We start from the raw sequence: 25,082 nt of genomic DNA, 5'->3' as shown, positions 1-25,082 counted from the left end.
CAGAAATGAGCATCCCACGGGAGCAAGGAGACCTACTGGTCTCATGGTCCGGCGTCCGAAGTCACATCATATCACCTGTGTTGTCGTCACAAGCCTGTCCAGATTTGGGGGAAGGGAAGACAAGCCTTCTCCATGGGAGGTATGTCAGAGATCAAGAGAGAAGGGGGATTTTGCTGCATTCAGCTCTGGAAAATAGAACCGGTCACTGTTGAGAAGAAGGAGTGTGTTGAAATGATGGATGCTGAAGGGAACACTCAGTTGAGTTCCTTCAGGTCTTTGTCAAGAGCCCCACATAGAATCTCCCTGGGGGAAAGGGGTAACTAGAATAATAAAGTCTTAAGGGCACTTGTCATGTGACAGAACAATCTGACCCTATCTCTGACTCCTCTTTCATTCTGCCCCTTCTCATCACCACTATACAGTCAGCCATTGGGTCAGGAGCAGCAGGGAAACTGAGTCACAGAAGGCCATGTCTGGCATGCAGCCCACAGAAGGGAAGAGCTCATGGTTGACAGACTCTGGACACAATCTTGTGTGCTGACTGCATCTGCTCAGACAAAAAGAGGAGGCACATCCTGGTGTGGGAGTTTCTCCTGCTCATCTATTCCCTTCTTCCCAGAGCTGGCCCTGGACCGAGGTAAACAGAAGAGGTACCCCTGCTCCTCCCAACTGTGTTTTTGGGTGTGTTGCTCTCCCTGCAGGATGAACATGCTAAGGCCCCTCCCCCTCCACAGGCCTCTTCCATCCTCTAAAACAGAAGCTATCCTCCCACTCCAAAGACGAAACTTGTTACTCACCCAAAGCCACTTCCCCAACAACTGCACTCTCAAAGCCAAGGGTGCCCATAAGGCATGGCTCATTCTTACCACTGATACCTCTGGAGTGGGAAGTCCAGGCTTCTCGAAAACATTCAGACAGAGCAGGCTCCAGAGGCTACCACGATGCTAGTCCCTGCCTTCCTGCCCCAACTACCTCTGCCATCCCTGCCGCTGCCTCTGCTGCTGGGACTCACAGGTGAGCACCATGCCCTCAGGTACCACTGTGCAGAGATGCTCACTTGGCTTTGACAGAGGTACCATTTACCCATTGCCAGCGGGATGGATGAATCTCCAGGGCTTCTTTCTTTGCTGCCTCTTCTTCTTTAGGACATTATTCTAAATATTGTCTTTTAAAACAATATCTCCTAAACAAATTCCCCCCAGAATTCTTACATGGAGAGGAGTCCTTTCTTCTTTCACCCAGGTCATCACAGGATTTACCCCACCCAGGCATTTCTCAGTGACAGAAGTACCCGGCTTCTCCTCATCTTCCATGAAAAATGATGGATCATTCCCATTTTCCACGTCTGCTGTGGGTTTTTAAATGAAGGCGCTGGCTTGCAAGGACACGGAGTGAGAGCCGTAATGGCCGTATTAGAGGGACTATTTATATGTGTTTATATTTGATTTGTGATACTGAATATGCTGAGACCTGCGTTCATTTTTTAAAAAACTTTTCCAGCTTTTCTATTATGAACATTAGCATTTGCCTTCTGGTTTAAGCGTGCATTTCAAGCGTGCAGGTTTACTAGGGTTGTTAAACATCTCTTCATAGATTTGCTTCTTCTCCTGTGACTACCTTGTTTGTGGGCTTTGCAAGGCTATCTGCCTGTCTCTCTCATCTCTGTATCCCTCTCAGCACCCAGTCTAGCAATTTGTCCATCCCAGTAGCTAATACGTGATGTGGAAAGAAAGAGTTCATGAAACATCAACTTCAATCTGGACCAGGAGGGCCAGGGCATGGGGCTGGGAGCTGACATGTGTTTCCCTCCAGGAGGGGCAGGTGAGAAGGAGCTGCAGGTGATTCAGCCTGAGAAGTCAGTGTCGGTCGCCGCTGGAGAGACGGCCACTCTGCCCTGCACCCTGACCTCCCTGCTCCCTATAGGGCCCATCTTGTGGTTCAGGGGGACAGGGCCAGGCCGGGAGCTAATCTACAGTTCGAAAGGAGGCGATTTCCCCCCAGTAACAAGAGTTTCAGACTCCTCAAAGAGAAACAACACAGACTTTTCCATCCGCATCAGTAACATCACCGCAGGAGATACCGGTACCTACTACTGTGTGAGGTTCCGGAGAGGAGACCCTGACGAGGTGGAGTTTAAGTCTGGACCAGGCACCAGGGTGTTTGTGCATGGTAAGTCCAGGTCCCTGAAAATCCACCCCACTATGGTTGTTCTAAGACAATGACAAGCTCAGTTTCTCAGCCCAAGGCTCCCCCGCTGTTAGCCTTTCCATGGACTTAACCTAACATATCCTTCACTCTGTGTTACCCTTAATTATAGATTCACAGAGGTGCCCCTAGAATTAACTTCTTCCTGATCTCAGGGCTTCTCTACATCCACTCACTTTCAGTTCTGCCTACCATTCTCTTAAGCACAGTGGAAAATCTGGCTAGTCTGGGAGCCCAAGACGCTCAGCAAGGTGGTCTCAGGTCCTCCCCACTTACACAGTGCACATGCCCAGTTCTGCTCTTCTGTTGCCAGGTAAGACTGGGGGTAGGAACTCCACAGGCCATGTCACCAGGTAAGAAGGTACAAGTCTTGACTCTTCGATCCCTCCGAATTGGACCTATGGTTTGGAGAGCGGCTTACAGAACCCTTCAGGGCACCACCAGTGTTGGTTCCCTCCAATATCCCTCCTCTCTCCTACAAATTAGGCGATTTTGTCTGGTCTCAGAAAGTAACTGGAGAATGCATGTGGTCAGGGGGAAAAATGCGGAGGGAGAGACTTCCTCTACAGGAGACCGCGTTTTTCCAATCTTTTGCATCTTTGGTCTGAATCTCAGATTTTGAAACTCAGAGGTGCATTTATTCTCTATTTCTGTAATGACAGTCTCCCTTGAGAAACATGTATTACACGTGTTTGCTGCCTACTTTGGTCACAATTAAAACACACAACGCCGAGGGGAAGGCATCCATAAAAACTGAACTGCAGAGCTCTGCAGTGACACCAACAGGCACGTTTTATAACTGTATGTCAGAAGTCTACGTTTTAAAATCCCATGCACCTCAACTCTATGAATATACTCGAAAACACTGAATTGTACACTTCAGATGGGTGAGTTTTATGCTAGGTAAATTATCTCAATAAAGCTACAAAAGAAAAGTTACAATGTAGGGATACTGTATAACATTATTTAGATTTGTTTGGGGGGTTGTTTTGGTTTTTTTCATAAACACCAATTTGACTTGGGGGTGGAGGACGGAACTAATACATCCAACCACACAAAACACCAATTCTCTATGTGCCTTATTCTTACAAACTGCCAACGCTCCTCCATTATTAAAATGTGGGAAGAGAGAAAATAACGAGTTACATGAAAACCATTTGGCACCCTCATTTTTCCCTGATGCAATTGATATCAGGCGTGGCAGGAAGAAGCAGAAAAATCACGTTGAGGGCAAGTTCATACCGTGGGATATATTACCTGATTCTCAGAACGTGAAGCTCTGAATCTCCTGCCAATAGTTTCTATAACGCTTTAACAATATTAGACTCGTCCACATAGACGATTTCTTACCACCGTGCACAGAGGCAGTCAGCCAGTGTAATTTTTTCCCCCCCAAAAAGCCTCCAGCCAACTTCCCTTTACATCTGATTGGTCAGAATCTCAACTCATGTCCCAGCCTCTGAGAATTACTCACCCAATCAGCAGCCAAGAGGTAAGGCTGTCATAACTGACATGCACCACTGAAGATCCATACTCCGGGGCTGGGGACATGCCTAGGTATCCCTGAAACCCCGTGCTGAGCAGAACTGGGGGGTTCGGTTAGCAAGGTGGGAGGGGGATAAGGCAGGTAAAATTGGCAAAACCTGTAAGGGGTGTGAAGCTAAGATGGTAGCAGTGTTGTCAGTGTTCATTTCCTGTTTGGAGAGTATGTGGCCGTGGGGAGAAAGTCCTTATTTGCAGGCAATACACACAAATATTTGGAGATGGTAAGGCAACATGTCAGCAATTTATTCACAAATGTTTCTTTAAAAAAAAAAAATCTTTGTCCTGAGAAATTCATGTCTGTTGCGAAAAAATAACCAGCTAATATGTACTGAGAGCTTACTGGGTGCCAGACTCCGTTGAGGACTTACTGGATATGTGTGAACTCGTTATGTTCACAATGACCGTAGGAGGTATAGCGTATAACAATCCTCATTTCACAAATGAGGAAATTGAGAAACACAGGTTTAGTAACTTGCCTGAGGTCACACAGCTGATAAGCAGCTGGCTGAGATTTGAACCTAGGCAGCCTGTTCACGCTCCCTTGTTCTAAACCACCATATACTCTCTTTTGCTGATCTTCTCCAGTCCAATGACCTTAAGTACCACTGCTAGCCCAAAGACTCCTAAATGTATGTCTCCTAATTTCTCTCCCTTGAATATTATGCCTAGTTGCCTATTCAGTAGCTCCACTTGGATGCCCCATAACATTTCAAAAACTGGCTTTCCTCTCATCCCCTCAAAACCTGCTCCACCCACAGACGTCCCCGTGTCAGTTGATGGGAACGCCATTATTCCAGGTAATGCAGCTAAAAATCTGGGAGGCGTCCTGACTCCTCTCCTCTCTCACCCGACATCCTTTCTATCAGGAAATTCTGTTCACTCCACCTTAAACGTACCCAGAGTCCAACCACTTCTCTCCATCTCCACTGCCTAGATTCACCCACCATCCTCTTTCCCGATTGCTGCAATTATCTCCTCACTGGTCTCCCTGCTTCTGCCCTTGCCCTCTCGTCCATTCTCAATACAGCCAGCAAAGGATCCTTCTATGAAAACAAAAGGCAGATCCAGCCCCTCCTCTGCTCACAACCTTGCAATAGCTGCTCATATCACTGAGAATAAGAGCCTAGGTCCTTACTATGGTCCCACGGCCCCTCACCACCGCCTCACCTCACCCCTTTCCTTGCTCTATGTTTCTTCCACAGACTTACCGTTTTCTAATATAGTTCACGATTTACCTAGCTGCTGTATTTATTACCTAGTATGTATTGCCTGTCTTTCCCCACCCCCGGCAATGTAAACTCCAAAAGAGCAGCGAGCTTGATCTTTCTTCACTGATGTAACCTAAGCACCAAGAACAGTGCCTGGTACTTAGTGGGTGTTCGATACTTGTTGAATAAATGAATGACTACACTATGTAATCTCTAGTGCTGAAGAAATGAAAGAAGAAATGAAGAGAAGGATAAATGGATGGCAAGAGGCAGAAGGGGGCGTTTTAAGGTCTAGGGCTGCAGAGAACATTGCCTGGTTCTTCCAGCTCTGACAGCTTGTCCCAATGACCTGTTACTAGAAATTCCTAGGAACCACAATGTTTAGAAAAAGCATTCTTTTGGGAAGCCAGCCATGAGTACTGGACAGTACTCATGTCAAGAAGGGGTTTGTGCAATAATTCTGGGCTCGGATCCAAGGCTCACCAATGTCTATCATTTTCCTAGCTACTGAAAGACACATTCTCTGACATGGGACATAGTCACTCGTTATCACCAGGTTCCAGGGACAGAAGGTAGGGAAGAAGCAGCTCTTTATTTCAGCTCCTCTAAGGGGTAGGGATAAAATTCTTCCTTGTCTCCTCGCTGGCCCCAGGCACTCTCTTGCTCCTGCCCCTCCCTCTTAAGGTAGCTCAGAGCACAGGGCCCCAGGCACCGTGGCTGGGCCCCAATGAGACCCCTCCCCCTGCCCCATGTGTGGGAATGAAGATAGAACAGGAGTATGGGGTGCTGAACCCAGAGGTCAAGACAAGAGGAGACAAAGAGGGTCTGTACAAAGGACCACGACCTTTCCCAACTTCTATCCAGATGAAGTGCACGCAACCCTCTTAAACAGACACCCTTTGTGTTTCTATTCCTGTAACCAATTTGCTGGATGTACTGGACTCAGTAAAATTCAAGGAGAAAGTCGCTTCATTCTTCTTCATACTGCCTTTCAAATAAGTTCTACCAAGTCATCCCTCCTAATAGGTAATAATGTACCTATTATTAAGGTAACAAAAACTGAAATCTCTTATTCAGTGGGAGCAGCCTCAGGTTGGGAAACCTGCGTGATGGGTGGGCCTCTTGGCCATTGCCCACCTTGCTCTTCCATTCATTGTTCTTCTCACGGCTGCCTCTGGCTTCCCCCAACATTGGGAAAGAGGGAAGGGAGGGAGAGTTCCCTACCCATTTTTCTTTCCCCCTTCTCTGTTTAGTGACACAATGGTAATTGGTGGGTGGAGAAGTTCAAATATAATTCTTTCAAGCCACACATTTTTGAGTTCCTCAGTGATGTCCCCAGGGAACTTCAGGCTGCAGTTCTGAGCAACTGGCCAGCCCCTCATGTTACACTTGTCTGGGTGTGAGATAGTGAAAATTCCAGGGGACATATGTCAAGCTTGCTGAGAGTACTCTTAAACCCTTCAGTCAGCCTGAGGTGGGGTTAAACACCTCTTCCCTCCCCTAAGCATTTTCACAATCCATGCTCTAAAGAAATCCCCACTCTAATAAATCTCACATGATTTATCACCCAGCCTGCCCTTATATAATTTCAGGGTAGCTGTCGGGCTATCACAGCAGAAGTAGTCTTTGGCCACCCCTTTTGCACATCCTGTGTAGACAGATGGTCCAGATCCTCAATTTGCAGAGACAATTGACATCTGTCGTTCTCAGCTTTGGAGCCTCAGTAATTGAAGTCGCATTTAGCCTCCTGTTGTAAAACCTTGCATGCAGTATCGATGATCAGCCACACACTGTTATTTCATTTAATTCTTATACACAGAGAGTAGATCAGTATTATTATCCTATTTTACAGAGGAAGAAATAACTTGCCCACATTCATTTCACCTCCTAAGACCAAGGCCAGAAAAAGTTCTTTCTGCCCCTCCTTAAGTGCCTCTCCATAACGCCTCTCTCTCTCTCTCTCTCTCTCTCTCTCTCTCTCTCTCTCTCTCTCTCTCTCTCTCTCTCTCTCTCTCTCTCTCTCTCTCTCACACACACACACACACACACACACACACACACACACACACGTTCAGAGTTTAGGTCATGCCTAGATATTCTGATGCTCTGTCTCCCAAGTTCACTGCTAGTTCTTGGGGAATCAGGAATCTGAAAGACTCACAAGAACCTGCCACCAAGGATCACAGTTGCCTGTGATTTTAGGTCATCTGCAGGAGAGAGTGTAGGGGCCACTGCAAAACCTCACGTTTGTCATCTGCTGATGCCCTCGCGTGTGCCCTGCTCCATATCTAGAAGAGCAATCACACCTCCTCTTCCCTTTACCTTCCAAAGCTAATGCAAGCAACTCTCCTCAGTAGAACCTAATGCAGAACAATGCTGAGAGTTCTGGAGAATGTTTCCCAGGCTTTTAGCCCTGCACTAACGAGAAGAGCAGACAAAGGAATATGTTGCTACTGTTTTTACTGGTATGTATTTGATTGCTGATGAGGTTGAATGTTTTCTCTAGATTTGCTTACTATATTTTCCATTTTGTGGTAAAAGTGAAGCAGTTGTTGTTTTTAAAAAGTTCCATTTTTGTAAGGGGAAAAAAACCAATGTGAGTATAAATGTATGTTTTATATATACCTCAGGTGTCCCTATTGGAAACAACTTAGGCCAACTCCTCAAGGTGGTAACAGGCACCACTGTTCCCGTGAAAACTGGTCACACTGAGCAGGAGGAGAATCACTGAGCCATTACTAGGAGCCAGTGCTCCACACACGATTGCGTTCATTTTACAGGCAAGCAGAACAGGTCTAATATTTTTTAAGTACTACCTTGTGCATTGTGCCCTAACAGTAGTCTAGTTCCACCCAGGGCAGCTCTGCCCCTGAAGCCTGAGATTTGTTGCCTCAAGGACAAAGACAGAGGGCTGGAGGGGTCCCAGTGAGAACAAAGGAGACCATCTGGTCTGGAGAGGTCTAGGTTAGGAAAGTCCCTACGGAAGGAAAAAAGGGGAACACCTACCCTCATGACTTGGTGGCAAATGGGAAGAAAAGGGGTGAAGGTGGTTCAGTCGGGAGTTGAGATGGCACTTCCACTACCCTGAGGTCAAAGCTCTGGGATGGGACATTGCATACAAACCCCAACTATGTTTAGAGATGCCTAAAGCAGAAGCAGCCATGACCTGGCTTCCTAGGGTGTCCAGGGGCCATGTTCAACCTGGCTTCTGAGCAACAGATCAGAAATAGGGAAGGAATTAAATGTCTCCAGAAACTGGTGACTGTAATTAACCCTAAGGAAGGTAATATCTGGGAGCCTTATAAAGGACCTTGAATCCTGTGAATTCTGAATCCCGTGGATGCCCATGGCAGACAAGTTACCAAAATGTTCATAATTCTTTACTCCCTCCCTGTATCCATGCCCTTTGCAATAAGATTCTGCAGCTTCTCCTATCAAGGGGTGAAGCCTAGTTTCTATTCCTTGAATCTGGTCTTGTGACTTGCTTTGGCCAAAAGAGTGTGGATGTGACAGATGTGATGTTGTACCTTACAATTTCTACTTTCTCTCAAAGCTGCCCCTCTCATGCGAACAAGCCCAGACTAGCCTCCTGGAGAATGAGAGACTACATGGAGGGGAGCTCAGGTGGCCCAGGTGAAAGTCAGCCAACCCCGGTAGCTACGTAGCCAAACTGCCCCTGATCTCAAGTGCATGAGCCATCAGTGGAGATGAGAAGAACCATGGAGCTGAGCCCAGATGAAATCATCAACCCACAGAATCACGAATTAAATGAACGGCTATTGTTTTTAAGCCACTACATTTTGAGGTGGTTTGTTACACCGCAAGAGCTGACCAATACAATGCCTGACCTAATAAACTAAATTAAGTTAGTTTGTAGTAAAACATGAGAAGAAAAGAAATAGCTGGCAAAGGAATCCACACAGATGAGCAGATGATTCAGAAGTTCCCCAGAAGGATGACATGAATCAGGTGCTGAGGGTCTGGCAGGATGGTCTAGGTTTGCGGTCAGTGCAAGAGGCCCTAATATATGGGTCTCCTTAACGGGAGAACAGTAAAGGGAGCAATGGGATTTAGCAGTCGTGCCAATGCAAGGCCCCAAAGGCCAGAGAGGACAGTCCACACCTCAGCAGACCCAATGCAAAGTGCACAGGAATCCAACCGCCTCATGGCAGACACCAGAGCCTGAGACAATACTCAGACTCAAGGCTGACGTCCTACCCCAGAAAGAAACTTCAGCTACTTCTGCACCCAGGACCAACTGGCGTGAGAAGGAGGGATGGAAGGACTGAAAGCTTGAGGCTTCTTTTTTTTTCTGGAAAAAACTGAATTAACCTGAAAAACAATGATAGCAGCATGTACAGTACTCACTCCACCCCATACGTGCAACCATATTTTTATTCTTGTTTTATAGGTAAAGAAACTGAGGCACAAAGTGCTCAAATGATTGTAATGATTGGGTAAAGCCAAGATTTGAACCCCAACAGCGCAGCTAACGAGGCTGTCAGAACGTGGAAAAGCCAAGGATTGCTTTCATTGGCTCAGAAACAGGCTCAGAGATGGCAAGTGAGTTTGAAAGGTCACACGGCCAGGAAGAGGCAGACCCATCCTTAATCCAAAGTACAGCTGACTTGAGCTAACACTATGACAGCCATGCTCGTCTCCCTCCCAGGGTGCTGAGGACAGCATCGGTGGCAAGTGGTCATTCAAGTTTTGACAGAAATGATTACAGGAACAACTGCCCAGGCACGAAAGCCGGAAACCCCTCCACCCAGCTTCTTCCTCTTGCGCCAGCAGCTTTATCATGCTGTAAGGAAAACACTTCCCCAAGTAGCCTTGACCACGGGACTTCAGACTCCAACACTCATCAGACAGAAGAAAGGTGGCCATTGTCAGGGACCACAGGAGGCATCCTGTGCCCTTCGTCATGCCCAACCCTCCCCACCCAGACCACTCGCCTCCCTGCTCCCAACTACTGGCATTGTTCCTTGTCCTCTCAGGTAAGTGGCATCTGGGACAGAGCAGAACCCATCCCTGGCTGGTCCCAGAGAAGGGTGCCAAGTGCTCTGGCATGCTGGGGGGGAGGGCTCGACCCCAAGATGGAGGAGGAGGAGGGAGCTGAGAACTTTCCTGACGCCAGCAGAACACAGACCCAGTGTCCCAAGAGGCAGAACTTCTTGGGCAGCACAGTGAAGTGAAGCTTCCAGGCTCTGGGCTCGTGCCAGCTGGGCTTCAGCTCAGACACTTGTGTGCCCTTATCAGGTGCCACAACTCTTCTACAAAGGGGGACCACTAATGCAACCTTTCTCTAGAAGTGCTGTGAGTGTTAAATATAAAAATGGTGAGACTCAGCCCAGGGCTGGTGATGTAATTTTCAGGGCCCAGTGCAAAGTGAAAACACGGGTCCTTTGTTCAAAAAGTATTAAGAATTTTAAGACAGCAGCAGCAGAGCATTAATGCAAACACGGGCCCCTGTGTGACTACATATATACAGCAAACACCCAGGAGCCAACACTGGCTCAGCCTGGGACAAAGTTGGGCTCAAATCTCACCACCAATTGCTTTAAGTGACTTCTCTCTGAGCCTGTTTTCCCTGTCTGTAAAATGGGCTAATCATAGGACGTACCACATGACTTTGTTAGGAGGATGCATGCAACAAGATAATACCTCTAACTACAATTGACCTTTGAACAATGCAGGGGTTAGGTGCACCAACCCACCATGCAATCAAAATCCACACATACCTTTTGACGCTCCAAAAACTTAACTACTAACAGTCTACTTTTGACCAGAAGCCTTACTGATAAGCAGTCGATTAACACGTATTTTGTATGTATATGTATTATACATTGTAGTCTTGCAATAAAGTAAGCTAAAGAAAATGTTATTAAGAAAATCATAAGGAAGAGAAAATACATTTATAGTGCTGTACGTATTTATTGAAAAAAATCCACGTATAAGTGGACCTGCTCAGTTCAAACCCATGTTGTTCAGGGGTCAGCTGTACATGGCACAATATAAAGATTTAAAACTGTTGGCTATTATTATCCTACCCATGTCTCTTCTAAGTCAGGATCAGACTGATTTGGCTCCAGAGTCTTGGGGCTCCTGGATATTGCTCAGCCTCTGACCCCAGCACCCTCTGGTCCACCAGCAAAATGCTTGATTCTCAGAGTGTTCGTTCCATCTCCTGCCCATATGGCCCTATGCCCCAGGCTCTACTGAGATGTAGATTCAGTTCATCACACCTTGGGTCCCCCAAGATGGTCACCCCCAGGAGGGTCCCTGGTGGGGCTCAGGGGTGGGGCCAGATCTGGATGCTCCCTTGCTCACTGGCTATGACTTGAGGCACCACTTCACTTGGAGCTGTTTTCCTTGAATAATGATGGCTGATATGTCTAGCAGTCACATTGTGCAGAGCCCTCCATCAACTATTGAAAGGATATTTCAATCTCACACCTGTAACTGTGGAGTTGTCTATTTCTTCCTGCAGTTCTATTGGGGTTTGCTTCATCTGCTTTGAAGTTCTGTTATTAGGTGCATAAATGTTTGGAATTCATATGCCTTATTGATGAATTTACTCCTTTATCATTATGAAGTGGCATTCTTTATACCTGGAGATATTCTCTGCTCTTAAATCTACTTTATCTTATATTTATATTCTTTTGATTTGTGTTAGTATGCTATATGTTTTTCTATCATTTTCCTTTTAACCTATTTGCACCTTTAATATTTAAAGTGCATTTCTTACAGGCAAAAGATAGTTGGGTCTTAATTTTTTATCCAATCTGACAATCTCTAACTTTCACTTAGGGTATTTAGACCATTTACATTTAAAGTGATTTTCTATATGATTAGATTTTAAACTATTACTCTCCTTTTTGTTCTTTGTTCCCATTTTCCTCTTTTCCTGTTTCCTTTTGGTATTTGAAAATTTTTATAATGCTATTTTATCTCCTTTATTGGTTTATTAGCTATAGCTCTTTATTTTCATAGTTTAGTGGTTGCTTTAGGGTTTATAGTATACATCTTTAATTTATCACCATCTACCTTTAAGCGATATCATACCATTTCACATAGACAGTCATGTGTTACCTAAGGACAAGGACGAGGAAATGCATCATTAGGCGAATTTGTCATTGTGCAAAGGCTTAGGGGCCGTGACGAACAAAAGACGAAATTAAATCAAGCACAAGAGAACATGGTGCAATCAAGAGACACGGTAAACATGAGATGCATGAGGCTACTGCCCATGTAACACGGCACAATGTTTTACGGCAAACTTCTATTTTATAAACAGAAACAGGACACTCTAAAAGAATGATTAAAAGTATGGTATAGTAAATACATAAACCAGTAACATAGTCATTTTATTATCATCATAAAGTACTATGTACCGTACATACCTGTACGTGTTATATTTTTATACGACTGGCAGCACGGTACATTTGTTTATACCAACATCACACCAACATGTGAGGCATGTGTAGTGCCACGACCTTACCACAGCTACGATGTCACCAGGTGATAGGAATTTTTTACCTCTGCTATAATCTTATGGGACCATCATAGTATATACGGTCTATCATTGACCAAAACGTCGTTAGGTGACATGTGACTGTGGCATAAGAACCTTGCAATGGTATAGTGTTTCCCCAATCCCTGCCTTTATTCTGTTGTTGTCTTGCCTTTACTCATAGCATGGGTTATAAGCCTCACAATAGAATGTTATTACTTTTAATTATTTTGGGGCCTTACTTTTCAGCTTTGTTAGGTGGGACCAGAGCACTTCTCTCTGGGTAGAGAACGCTCTTCTGCATAGTCTACTCATTGCCCACCAATCATGAAGTTTTCCCGTTTAGCTGGTGGGAACAGGCACTATTTCAGCCCTGTGCTGAGTGATGGGCACTGTTCTATGCATGCATGCAAGGAAACTACCTGAGGCCAGGGAAAGACCCACCTGAAAGGATTAGAGAGAACAGATCTGACTGGCTAAGATAATGGTGTTGGCGGTGGGTGAGACCGAACTTCTTGGAATTAAGGACACCAAGGACCAAAGGCATCCCTAGGGTTGAATATGGGGTGTCACTTGGTCTCAGCAGTAAGGCAGTTCTTAGTGGCTCACCATACACACTTAGCAGAAGACAAGCAGGAAGATCATTTAGAATTCCACAATCCTTTCCCAGGTCCTCTTAGAAAGGAATGTTTGCTTCACCTCCCTGCTCTCCACCTCACTCACAATTGAGAAACACCATGATATACTGCAAGCTTATGTCATGGAGTGAGACCAACTTATTTCCATGATCTGATGGAAGCACAAACCAAGGGAAACTCAGGGCACAAAGCTGATGACGTTGTGTTGAGCAGAACCCTAAGTCACCTGATCTGAGTTCAAATCCTGGCCATGACACCTACTGAATGCATGGTTCACCTCTCTGACCATTAATTTTCTTCTCTCCAAAATGGAGACAGTAATAGCACCCACTCATGGAGTGCTGGTACCTGTGACGTTCATAACCTGGGTGTAGAAGAACCTGCATAGGCCGCCTCCACCCTCTTTCTCTGAGCCCAGTCTGAGGCCAAACTCAAAGTTCAACCCATCTCCCAAGTAGACCCACTTCACAACACATCAAGAAGTGCTGCTGAAGGAGTCACAGGAGGCAGGGAGGGTATTTACATGTGATACCACAGCACATAAACTTTGAGGGTTAAGAGAAGAGGCTCCGGAAAGGCTTTAAGGGTTTGGACTGAGATTCTGTCATGTTCTCTTTGGGTGATGTATTAGTTTGCTAGGGCTGCCATAACAAAGTACCACAGGCTGCTGGCTTAGACAGCAGAAGTTTATTTTCTCACATTTCTGCAGGCCAGAAGTCTAAGATGAAGGGTTGATTTCTTCTGAGGCCTCTCTCCTTGCCTTGGAGACGACAGTCATGTTTTCATATGGCCTTCCCGTGTGTGTGTGCAGGCACGCACGTGTGTCCTAATCTTCTATTCTTAAAATAGACACCAGTTGTGTTGGAGTAAGACTCACCCATGTGACCTCATTTTTAACTTAATTACTTATTTACAGACCTTATCTCCAAATGCAGTCACATTCTGAGGTACCGGGGTTGGGACTTCAGCATTTGAATTGCAGGAGTCGGGTGTACCATTCAGCCCATAAATGGTGATCCTGGAAAAGTCACCTAACCTTTCTGTGCACTCAGTGTCTTCTGTTCTACAGTGGGGATAATCCTGCCCACCTCACGGGGGCATTGGGAGGCACACATGCCTTAATACTAGATGCATTCCCTGGCACAGGCTGAGCCTAAGTTCTCCATTCCATAGCTCTGTTGTCTCCAGCCACTTCCGTTTCCAACAACACCCCCGGAGTGTCCTGCGCGATTTGTTTTCGGCCAGCTAAGGACTCTTGTGTGTTAAACTTGCCTCTTAGGACTCCAAGTCCTTCCTGCCCAGTGCAAGGCCTTCCTACCTCTGTTGTAGGAGCCTGTGAGTTGAGCAACGGCAGTGAGTGGCAGGTGCTGCAACCCGAGGGTCCCATGCTGGTGGCAGAAGGTGAGACACTGTTACTGAGGTGCACGGTGATCGGCTCCTGCATCGAGGCCGTGATGAAATGGATCAAGGTGAGCAATCAAGAACAGCGGGAAATTTATAACTTCAAACATGGCTTCTTTCCCGGGGTGACACCCACGATCCAGCAGACACTGGAGCCACGTCATTGCGACTATTCCATCTATATCCACAATGTCACCAAGGAGCAGGCAGGAACCTACCACTGTGTGGGGCCTGATGGCTTCAATGAGCACTCAAAAACGCAGCTGGAGGAGGGCACCTCAGTGCTTGTGAAGGGTGAGTATTGGGCCCTGCAGGTCATAACGTTTTGCTCTGATCTATCTCCCTGCACTAGTCACCTTTGTCTGCAATCATGCTGTACACACAAAATCTCAGTGACACACAAAAATTAGCATATCTCACTCACACGCATAGGCAGCTGGGGTGGTTCTACTCCACGTGTCTCGTTCCAGGGCCCAGACTGGCCAGAGTATATTTTTCTCATGGAGATGGCAGAAGCGTAAGAGAGCCAGTCCCCACGCCCCCAGCACTTTTCAAGCTTCTACTCCCATGTCTGCTAACAGTACATTGGCTAAAGCAAGTCACATGACTCAGCTCAAAGTCAAGAGACAAGGCAGTGTACCTACTACCATGAGGCCACAGCAGGAGTATGGATGTGCTGGGGCCGGTCATTTAATCTACTGTACTCCCCAAGGAATCAGTCACGATATTTTTAAGCTCGCCAGTGATGACCTGGGTACCCAAATCCTGGGTCTGTCATTCAACAGAAGTGTATTCTTGAGTCAGTCACTTCAGCTCTATGTATTTCAAGTGCTTAACTTGTAAACTCCGCGACGTGATTCCTACTTCAAGAATCATTCAGGTGATAAAATGGAAGCAGAGATGTTTATGAAACCACTCTGTATCTGTAAGTTGCTGACATGGAGAGGATCTGTGTACGGTGAGGGTTCATTTTAACTTGAGATAAGCATTTCAGGAAGACTCCTCTGACTCCTTCCAAGCTGTGACAGGAGGCTTCTCTTGGTCCTGCAGTTCTCTGGGTTTCCAACCTCAGCGTGATGTTCTGGTCCACCTCCCCCACCAGCCTGAGACCTTCTTCAGGGCCAGATATTTGTGTGTCTTTCTGAGCTTCATTTTCCCCAGTCCTAGCATCAGCACATAGTTGATGTTGAGAACTTTTTCATGGAGTGACTCAACTAGCGAATAATGAGGGAATGTGGGAGGGAGTAGTTGAGTGAAAAAAAGCAAAGAAGGGGGAGGAAATCAAATCAAATGAGTGAGGAAATTAGTGGACCATGGAAGAAGAGGGGGAATACAACAGTGATCTCTCTTTGTCTTCAGGAGCTGGGGACCTAGAGCCAAACCTCTGGATTATCCAGCCCCAGGAGGTAGTGTTGGCAACCGTTGGAGACACTGTCTTCCTGAACTGCACAGTGCATGGAAACGGTCCTTCTGGACCCATCAGGTGGTTTCTGGGAACTGGTCTGAGCCGGGAGGCCATTTACAACTTTGAAGGCATCTCCCAGCCCAACGTGACAGCGGCCCGGGCCTCCAACAGCGATTTCAGCATTCTTTTGCAAGGCGTCTCCACTGAACATGCAGGCACCTACTACTGTGTAAAGTTTCAGAGGAAACCCCCCAGGCAATACTTGTCTGGACAGGGCACGATGCTGAGAGTGAAAGGTAAGACAGGTGGTCTAGGAGCTACTGGGGGAGTGAGGGAAATGGTCCACAAAGAACTTTTCACTATGTCCCATACAAGCCAGCTCTTCTCAGCCTCCATGGCTTTACATAGCTGTCTGCTCTGCCTGGAATGCTTTCTCCTTTTCTATGGAAAACTCCTATTCGTCCTTCAAGACCCAGCATAAATAGCCTCTCCTCTATAAAACCGTCTCCTTCCACCAGGCACAGCTCATTTCTCCTCAATCAGGGCTCCACAGAACTTTGTATAGACTGTTAATGATTCAACAAACATCGATTGCATGCCTATTGACTGCTCTGCATTGTATTTGGTGGTACAGATAATACAATGAATCAGACACTGTTCCTACCGCGGAGATACTCAAGCAGATCTAAATAGTCCCTCATAGTTATAGGGTTTGACTTCTATCCCTCCTCTCAAGTAGAAACTGACAGACTCCACTTGATGGCTCCAGCTCCAAGCACAAGGGTTCAGGAAGTGGTGGGACAGAAAGAAAGAGGAAATATAAGACCACTTCTCTCCCTTGCAGCAAAGCCCACTTCTCCCCAAGAGATACAAATCATTGATCAACCTGTAGCCAGGACATTTCCATCAGGTGAGTGTATTTACCTTCAGTGGGGTTAACCAATCCTCGCAGGCAAGGGGGGGTGGGGTCAAAGATGGCTTGGCCATGGGAAGGGAGTGGTCCCAGATTTCAAGGGTCCATGTGCCATGAAGAAAGTTTCCAGGACTCCATCTCAACTGCAGAACCTGGAAAGCCAGAGAACCATGTTATAGGTCAGAGAAAGGATTGTCTAACAGCTGGGGCTAACTGTTCAGTGGGGGGGCTTGCTTGAGAGTGAGTGAGCTCCCGTGATTCCTTGTAAGGATACACTGTGAAACTGCATAACAGTGCTGAAGAACATGGCTGGGTAGCCAGGCTTCCTGGATTGAGCCCCTTTGTAGCTGTGAGATTGTGGGCAGGTTGCCTCACTCCTAGAATCTCTGGTGTCCTGCTCTGTGAACTAGGGGTGTGGGGGGGTAAGAATCAGAGAGCCTCCCTCACAGGGTTGTGTGCATATCAAATGAGTTACACATGCCGAGAATCCAGCACTACACCTGTCACACCACCTGTTAGCACTCAGGGGTACTCAGTAACTGGGGGGACCTGGGGATAGAGGTGGCCAGGTTAGCCTCCTGATGCTCAGCCATTTTGGGAGCCAGACCACCTGGTCCCATCACTTCTTTGACACATGTGGCCCTAAGCAAATCCCTTCTCCACTCTGGGTCTGTCTCCTCATCTATACAAATTGAATTGCTATCCTACCTTGCAAGGTTAGTTTGAGGATTATACCGTGTTTCACCGAAAATAAGACTGGGTCTTAAATTAATTTTTGCTCCAAAAGACGCATTAAGGCTTATGTTCAGGGGATGTCTTAAAGGAGCATCCTGAAAAATCATGCTAGGCCTTATTTTCCGGTTAGGTCTTATTTTCGGGGAAACACAGTATTAGGCAATGAGGAAGTGCTTAGCTCAGGACCTGGGGCAGAGGAGCAGAGCAGCCAATAAAGGAAAGCAGTTTTCTATCATAGCAGGTCCTTGAATAATGTTGTTTCCATCATTTCGTTATAATATTGATGAGATGCCATAGGAATTTAACTCTTGTGGATATCAATTAGCCTGTGGTAAAGTTCATTTTGTTATATGTATTATATGTTTCACTTAGAGTTGCAGAATCTTAACAACGTTAAGTGAGGACTTACTGTATTGTCAAAGGTCAGGGATTCTATCGAGATAATTAAAGGTACAGGTAAGATATTGAGCAAAGCCTTTTCGGGCCTGGGACAAAGGGAGGGGAGGACTATGAGTTCCTCTTCCAGTGTAGAAAGGATGTGGCCCCAGATGTTATAGGACAGCTGAGACCAACCTCATTCACAGGGGTCTGTTGAGGGCTCACCTGGGGTCCCTCCTGAGCTCTCCTTTGTACTCCCCAGGCCTCCTGTCTGTGCTCACAATTGCGGTCCTGGGGCTAAAGACAGTGACCTTGGCTGCACTCGCGTTGGCTCTAGCTGCCTGCTGGAGAAGGGCTGGCCAAGAAGATATCAAAACCCAACGCCCAGCAGAGCTGTATTTATCTTAACGTGGGGCATGGGGTATGAGTGAGGGGTTAATCCCAGAGTGGTCCTCTGAGTCAGAGAGGGGCCAGGGCTCCCCAACCATTTCTCTGCCTCTAATCCCAGCCTCCAGATACCACCACCAGCTGCCCCCCACCCCCAGGCCTCATGGAAAACTCCAGGATCCCTACACCTGGTTTCAGATCAGCTGGTGAAATACACACACTTGGCACTAGGCTCCCATCTGTTGTGTCTTCCTCTCTCTTCTCAGCCTGTTCAAGCCCTCCTTGTCCTTCAAAGCCTTACCCAGGTGTCGTGAGTGCCTGTAAGGGCAGTCGCCACATTTCAGTCTCTTCCTGAAAGTCAAGGGGACATTAACCCCTCGTCAAGGCCCCACGTCCCTGCATGGTATTTGTGATGCGAGTAGGGAACAAAGTCCTGACACACAGGTACAGACAGAGTAAGTAACACAGCTTTATTTGGGAGCCAATGTCCCTCCAGAGGCCAGTGCTCTGGTAAGCACAGAAGGTTATACAGGATAGAATAGACTTTAATAACAAACCAAGTCGCAGAGTCAATCGAGGTGGAGAAGGTCCCTGGTCTGGGAGAGACGATCGGGCCCATGGCGAGTCTGAGGCGAGCTGGTCTTGCAAAGAAGAACTTCGGACAATCCCGGAATAGTGCAGCTTACACCTCGCAGAGGGCTCTGTCGGATCGCCCAGACGAATGAACGTCCCCGAGGATCGTTCCGGAGTGTCTCGCTCAGAGCCTGGCAGAGGGTCTTAGCGAGAGCGCCCTGTCGGACCACTCATGGCGTTGCTCTGGAATTCTGCTTTTACCCTCTTTTCCTTGGACTAGTTTACTTCTTAGGTGATAACCAGACGTTGTTTGCCAGGAACTGTTTTGGTGAACGTGTTTACCACTCAATTTTGTTACGCTCAGTTGCACACATAAATATAAACATGTTTACTTTCATGTGTATGTTTTACACATAAATAGGTTTACTTTCACTTTATTCTTATCAGTCTCTCACACCTACTAGTAAACAACTAGTAAACAAGCCTCAACCCAATAACAACCTTGTTTATAGTATATTTCATGTGCTCTATACACCAGGTCTCTCGAAGGCCCTTGCTCCTGCTGCAGTGTCAGCTGCTGCCCTCCCCTTTCCTTCTCTTCACATTTTCTCAACCTTCAAGAGCCAACTCAAAAGGTATCCCTGAGCGTCTTGGTGCTCGCCCAGCCACACTGCCTGTGCCCCCCCCCCCCCATTTACATCCTTTTCTCCTCTTTCCTGCCTTTTTTCCTTCCCCACTGTGGCTGGCTTGGGTAGCTTTAATAGTTGAAATTCAGTTTGGGCAACTTTAACAAAACTCCTAAATAACAGTGGCTTAAACCAGAACAAAGTTGGTTTCTCTCATAATATCCAAGCCTAAGCAGGCGATGCAAAACAGCAGCTCCCTGGTATTGAGACCCAGGATTCCTTGATCTTGTTGCTCCACATCCCAGGTAGCAAGGCCAGAGAAGAAGGCAGTGAACGTGAGCATGACCCTCGCCTTCAACTGCGCTGCTAGAAATTTGTCCATATCACCTGTAATTGGCTGAGTGTGTCACATGGTTACACCTAGCTGCAAGGATGGCTGGGAAATGTAGTCCTTATTTTGGCAGCAAGGTCCCCAGCTGAAAATTTTCACTACAGGAACAGAGGGTAAATATTAGTAGATAATGTAACCAGTAATTTCCATCTCAGTGGCATAAAGGCAGCCTCTTACTTGCTCTGTGGGATACCTGAGTTCCATTCCCAGCTGAAACGGCACTTCTTTGTGCCACCACCTCCACTAGGGCAGCATAATGGAAGGCAGTCATTCTGAAGAAGAGATTTTTGTCCCCCAGGGACATCTGGCAATGTCGAGAGACATTTTTGGTTGTCACTACTTGGCGGGGGAGAGGGGTTACTATTGCCATTTATTGGGTAGAGGACAAAGGTGCTGCTGAAAACCCTATAATGCACAGGACAAGCCCCACACAGAGTGGTCTGCTCTAAGTATTAGCAGTGCCCAGGTTGAGAAGCCCTGGTGTAGGGGGAAGCGCCCATTTCCTAGAGTCAGACATGCCTAAGTTCTAATCCGGAAGCCCCCACTCCCTCCCCGGGTGCCCTTAGAATGGGGAGAAGAACAACCTCGACTTCTCTGCATTGTACCAGAACCCATTCAATTCAACATTTGCTGAGGGCTTATTACATGTTGTGTGCACTGTGTACACTCAGGACATGTGAACCCCCTTCTCTCTTTCCATGCAAGCATTTATTAACACTTACTATGTGGGGAAGTGGAGTAGTCTGGATGTTTTTCATCCTAACAACAGAAAAACACGTTGAACAAGCCTAAGACCATACGGACATTAATACAATTGAATAAATCATTGAATTACCAGACATCAGAAAGCACGGATATGCTGGGCTGAGTAACATCTCCCCACACATACACCTCCAAAGATACCCATATCCTAATTCCTGGAATCTGTGAATGTTACCTTATATGGCAAAAAAGGACTTCGCAGATGTAACTAAGGACCTTGAAAGGGAGAGGTCACCTGGATTCTCCAGGTAGGCCCTGAACACAATCACAAATTGGGAGACAGAAGGAGATTTGACACAGAATAAGAGGAGGAAGCCATGTGACCGCAAAGGCAGAGATGGGAGCCACAAGTTCAAGAACGCCAGCAGTCATCGGGAACTGGAAGAAGCGAGGAACAGATTCTCTGTGGCGCCTCTGGAGGGAGTACGGCCTGTTGACACCATGATTTCAGCCCAGTGATACTGCTTTCAGGCTTCTGGCTTCTAGAACTACAAGAGAATAAATCTTTGTTGTTTTAAGTCACCAAGTTTGCTGTCATTTGTTACAGCAGCCACAGGAAACTAACAGCAGAGAGGCAGGGCACTGGGCCTGCGGAATAACTAGAAGTGGTTTCCTGCTCTGCCCCTGAAAACCCCCTCAGCTTGCAGGGCCCTGCCACCTGCCTGATCTCATCTCCCATCACCAGGCCCTAAAACGACTCTACTCTGGCATCCACCTGGGCCTTGGTCATACCATGTTCCCTAATTCATCCAAGTCTCTGCTAAACTCTTTCCTTTAAGGGGCTTCACCGACCACTGCGTCCACCATGATATCACTTCCCTTATGCAGCTTAAGTTTACTTCACAGCACTGACTGTTACCTGAAATGTGTGTGTGTGTGTGTGTGTGTGTGTGTGTGTGTGTGTGTGTGTTTCTTGATGATTGTTAGTTGTCCCTCCTAGAATTGGAGCTCACTGAGGGCAGGAATCTAACCATTCATTCCGTCATAAAAAGTGGCTGAAGACTGACAATATGCCAGGCACTGATCAGTGTGCCGATGAGACAGGTTGTTAGGTAGACAGGGAGGTCCCTGGTGGAAGAAACAAAGACAGCCATCTCCTGAAACTCCAGGTTCCAAAATGGCTCATTCACGCCAGGACAATATATAATGGTGACTTGAGGTTAATAAGTTGTCTCATAAATCCCTTTTGCCCGGACAAATGGAGCAGATCTGATGGAGGGGAGTGGGTTATTTCATCAATCCTGTCAGGATGGGCAAGCAGGACAAACCTGATAGACGAATTCCATCAGAAGGCGCCAGCTTCCTTCTCCAAGCAGGCAAGGGAAGATATAAAAATAGAGCTTTTGCCTCAGACAGTGGGCACCCCAGTCAGGGACCCCCTCTCGTTCAAGAGCTGCGACCCTTTACTTGTAATAAACTATCCTGTTTTGCAATTCCTCTCCTCTCCCTGGTCGGCGCTTCCATTCTTCAGCTTCACAAGACCACGTTCCCAGCACTCAGAAATATCCCACATCACTGAGAACAAAACGAAAAAGTCAGCTCTCTCAGAGCTTCCCTCCTACCGGGGGAAGATAAACAAAGAGCAAATGAACATAGATAAGTAATATGTCACGTGGTAATACGGGCAAGAGAATAATAAGGCAGAGTGAGGGCAAGGAAGATGTCAGAACTAGCTGCAGGTGAGGTGGTCAGATGAGGGTGGTCAAATGAGGTGTCACTAGTCAAGTGACATTTGACCTGAGACCCCACGGGGGTGAGGGAGAGAATCCAGCAGATATGTGGGGAAAGAGCTTAATACAAGCACAAGGAACAGCAAGTTCAAAAGCCCTGAGGCAGGAGTATGCTTGACATTGCAAAGAAACTGCAAGGACTAAGCAGAATGCTTGGCACATGTAAATCCCCGTAAGTATCTGAGGGGACATACCGGGTAGAAGTGAAGTTCATGGTCTGGGGAGTCTGACTGCAAGGTCAAATACCAGTTCTCCCACTCATCTCTCAGTGAGTTTATTTCTCCCAGTGTGTCTTGGGTTTCCTTATCTATAACCTGGCAATAACATTCATTAGCACCTCCCTCTGAGATGGCATTGAGGCTAAAATGCGTTAGTGCATTAAAGCATTTACCGTGCCCGGCACGTGGGAAGCTAAATAATTGTTATTAAGTGTTGACAGCATAAACTGCTCTCTCCATGTCAGGAAGCGTGGCAGCCCACAGTGCCTGGGGCCCTCATCTTGTGGCTGCAGCCACTAGAGGGCCCTGAGTTTCATCAGATTCTATTGGGAAATCCTAGGGAAAGACATTGACGTGATTTATAGGGACATGGGGGGGTCCCCAAAAGAGATGGAGAGAGTGCTGGCAAATAAAACAGATGGTGGCCAATTCAGGTCGCTTGGGCACTTGGGGAAAACCTGCTCTTGACAAATTGAAAGAATGGGGAATGAACTGGAGTCAAAGTTCTTCAATCCTGCCACTCCCCTAGTTTGGGGCCTGGGGCCCTCTCCAGGCAAGATGGCCAGCCAGACAGAGGGGGACGACCACCAGCCTGCAGAAGCTCCTAGCAGGGGCCCCACTCAGCTCACTGGGCTTGTGCCTTGGGATCCAAACTGCAGGAGGTCAGTGGCTATAATCCAGGCCTCCCTGAATTAGAACATCTGTTTCTCTCCCTCCTCTTTTTCTGTCTTGTCCTTTTCTGCTGCTCTTCTTTATCTGTCCCCTTCCCCTCCTGTGATTCTTTCTCCTCTCCTTCCCATCAAGGGCCCCCCCCACTTCCTCCTGCAGATAAGGCCTAGAGCCGAAGGAAGAGTGGGGGACAGACACACTCAGTAGAGGCAGGGGGCAGGGACTCGAACCAGGAATGGTACTGGGTGATTTCGCAACAGAAAGGAGAGTCTCAAACCACAAAGGTTGTCCTCCCATCTGACCTACCTGTAAACCTATTTATAAAAACCTGAACCTAGACACCAGTTCATTTGACATTGACATATAAACTTAAAGTATCTGTTGCCCAGATTTAACATACACCAAATTTCCCAGGAATATAACTACTATGTTAATTGAGGAAAGACCAAACTTTATATTGTTCATATTGTTAAGAGGCTTTTTTTTTTTTACCATTTTGAGAAATTATGTCACCCACAGCAACACATTTACAGGATTTTAATCACTCATAAAACAGCCCTGTACATAGAGGCAAGTATCTAATTGCTTCATTTTGTCTTGTATTATACTTACACCTGAGGATTGAAGTACAAAGCATTTTATTCCAAATTACTTTCCCTTTATTTCTCTAGTTAGGGCATGATCTTGATTTTTTCAATAAGTGTAGGTTAGTTTTATTATCTCTGAATTCCATGTAAAGTAGTAACCGGGTGATACAAAATGTTTGTATGAAAAAGGGGGTGTGGGTCTGAGAGAGCTGTGAACACTGGGCTGGCTTACCTCCCACCTCCCACCTTGCTCAAATGTAGGCCCTGAAGCCCAGAGAGGTCAAGAGACCAGCTCATGTCACCCAGCTTGTCCAGGGAGAGCCCAGCCCACGACCACAATGAAAACCGAAGAGAGTGGCTTTGCAGCCACGTCACTTGGGGACAGCGCATTTGCAGATCTGAGTGCCCAGGCATTTATTCTCAACACAAAGGCACCTGCTTTATGGGAAAAGAAAAGTTTTATTTATTGAAATTAGGTCACATCCCACAGTCAGCTCAGCACTCCTCAGGTACCTGCCATGCATTGTTGTTCTCAGATTCTGACCTCTGTATTTCTCACCTGGATGTTCAGATATTCAAGGTTTCATTCACTCGTTCCTTCATCAATTCAGCAGAGCCAGTAAGTAGCTATTTAATGCCAGTGACTGCAGGTCAGAGGAGACAAAAGGACAGCTAACATTTGCTGAGGGCTTACTAAGTGACAAACATGGCTCCCGGCACGTCGCATTGAATCCTCACAAATCCCTCTGAGGTCGGCACTGTAAGGAACTCCATTTTACACATCAGGAAACTGAAGTTTACAGAGATCATTTGCCCAAGATCATATAAGCAGTAATAGCTGGGCTTCAACCCCAAGTTATCTGAGTACAGAGCCTGTGCTCTTAAGCAATATTGTGCTGGAGACAGCCACAGGCCCTGCTGTCACAGGGATTATGGCCTTTGGGGAAGGGGAACATTTAACGTGGAGCCACAGAGCACACACAGGGGACTGTCTGTTGGAGCCTGGGGACGTAGAAAGGCCTCCTTGAGGAGGAGACACTTAAACTGATACTGGAATGAAAGCTGCCAAAGGGAAGAGGAAGAGAAGCACATCCCAGGCAAGGTGGCAAGAAGGCGAAGAAGCTGAGGACCTAAAATACAGGATTGTATCTGAAAAGATGTCCTTGGAGGCCTGAAGAAAGCGAGGGAGCACCTTGGC

General features: G+C 46.8%; 2 protein-coding genes across 3 annotated transcripts; both read left to right on the top strand.

Moving 5' to 3' along the window:
• Positions 1 to 941: 941 nt before the first annotated feature.
• LOC117016301 (signal-regulatory protein beta-1-like) lies at positions 942 to 5,689 on the top strand. The gene is made up of 4 exons (XM_033095496.1): positions 942 to 1,014; positions 1,813 to 2,169; positions 4,509 to 4,547; positions 5,643 to 5,689. Exons 1-4 carry the CDS (start codon positions 942 to 944, stop codon positions 5,687 to 5,689), a joined length of 516 nt encoding a protein of 171 aa, XP_032951387.1.
• Positions 5,690 to 9,554: 3,865 nt separating this feature from the next.
• SIRPB2 (signal regulatory protein beta 2) lies at positions 9,555 to 21,145 on the top strand. 2 transcript variants are annotated; one of them, XM_033095324.1, is made up of 5 exons: positions 9,555 to 9,955; positions 14,389 to 14,804; positions 15,870 to 16,211; positions 16,760 to 16,825; positions 18,204 to 21,145. In XM_033095324.1, the coding sequence occupies exons 1-5, from the start codon at positions 9,678 to 9,680 to the stop codon at positions 18,347 to 18,349; spliced, it is 1,248 nt and encodes a 415-aa protein (XP_032951215.1). In that variant the 5' UTR covers positions 9,555 to 9,677; the 3' UTR covers positions 18,350 to 21,145. The 2 variants fall into 2 exon arrangements, with proteins under 2 accessions (XP_032951215.1, XP_032951216.1); XM_033095325.1 differs by having other exon boundaries at positions 9,765 to 9,955; positions 14,439 to 14,804.
• The last annotated feature ends 3,937 nt before the right edge of the window (positions 21,146 to 25,082 follow it).

This window comes from Rhinolophus ferrumequinum, chromosome 23 (genome assembly GCF_004115265.2).
Source record: "Rhinolophus ferrumequinum isolate MPI-CBG mRhiFer1 chromosome 23, mRhiFer1_v1.p, whole genome shotgun sequence".
In the NCBI taxonomy this organism is placed as follows: domain Eukaryota; kingdom Metazoa; phylum Chordata; class Mammalia; order Chiroptera; family Rhinolophidae; genus Rhinolophus; species Rhinolophus ferrumequinum.
Note: the sequence above shows the minus strand (reverse complement) of the source record. Positions and strands in the feature narration are given on the sequence as shown.

What these genes read in the sequence shown, in the direction of transcription:
- LOC117016301 (XM_033095496.1), top strand. Translation starts at nt 942, where the DNA reads ATGCTAGTCCCTGCCTTCCTGCCCCAACTACCTCTGCCATCCCTGCCG. An exon ending in CACCAGGGTGTTTGTGCATG is followed by an intron (nt 2,170 to 4,508) that starts GTAAGTCCAGGT and finishes CTCCACCCACAG; the next exon opens with ACGTCCCCGTGTCAGTTGAT. An exon ending in TGGGAACGCCATTATTCCAG is followed by an intron (nt 4,548 to 5,642) that starts GTAATGCAGCTA and finishes CTCCCTCTTAAG; the next exon opens with GTAGCTCAGAGCACAGGGCC.
- SIRPB2 (XM_033095324.1), top strand. Translation starts at nt 9,678, where the DNA reads ATGATTACAGGAACAACTGCCCAGGCACGAAAGCCGGAAACCCCTCCA. An exon ending in ATTGTTCCTTGTCCTCTCAG is followed by an intron (nt 9,956 to 14,388) that starts GTAAGTGGCATC and finishes CTTGCCTCTTAG; the next exon opens with GACTCCAAGTCCTTCCTGCC. An exon ending in AGCCAGGACATTTCCATCAG is followed by an intron (nt 16,826 to 18,203) that starts GTGAGTGTATTT and finishes TGTACTCCCCAG; the next exon opens with GCCTCCTGTCTGTGCTCACA.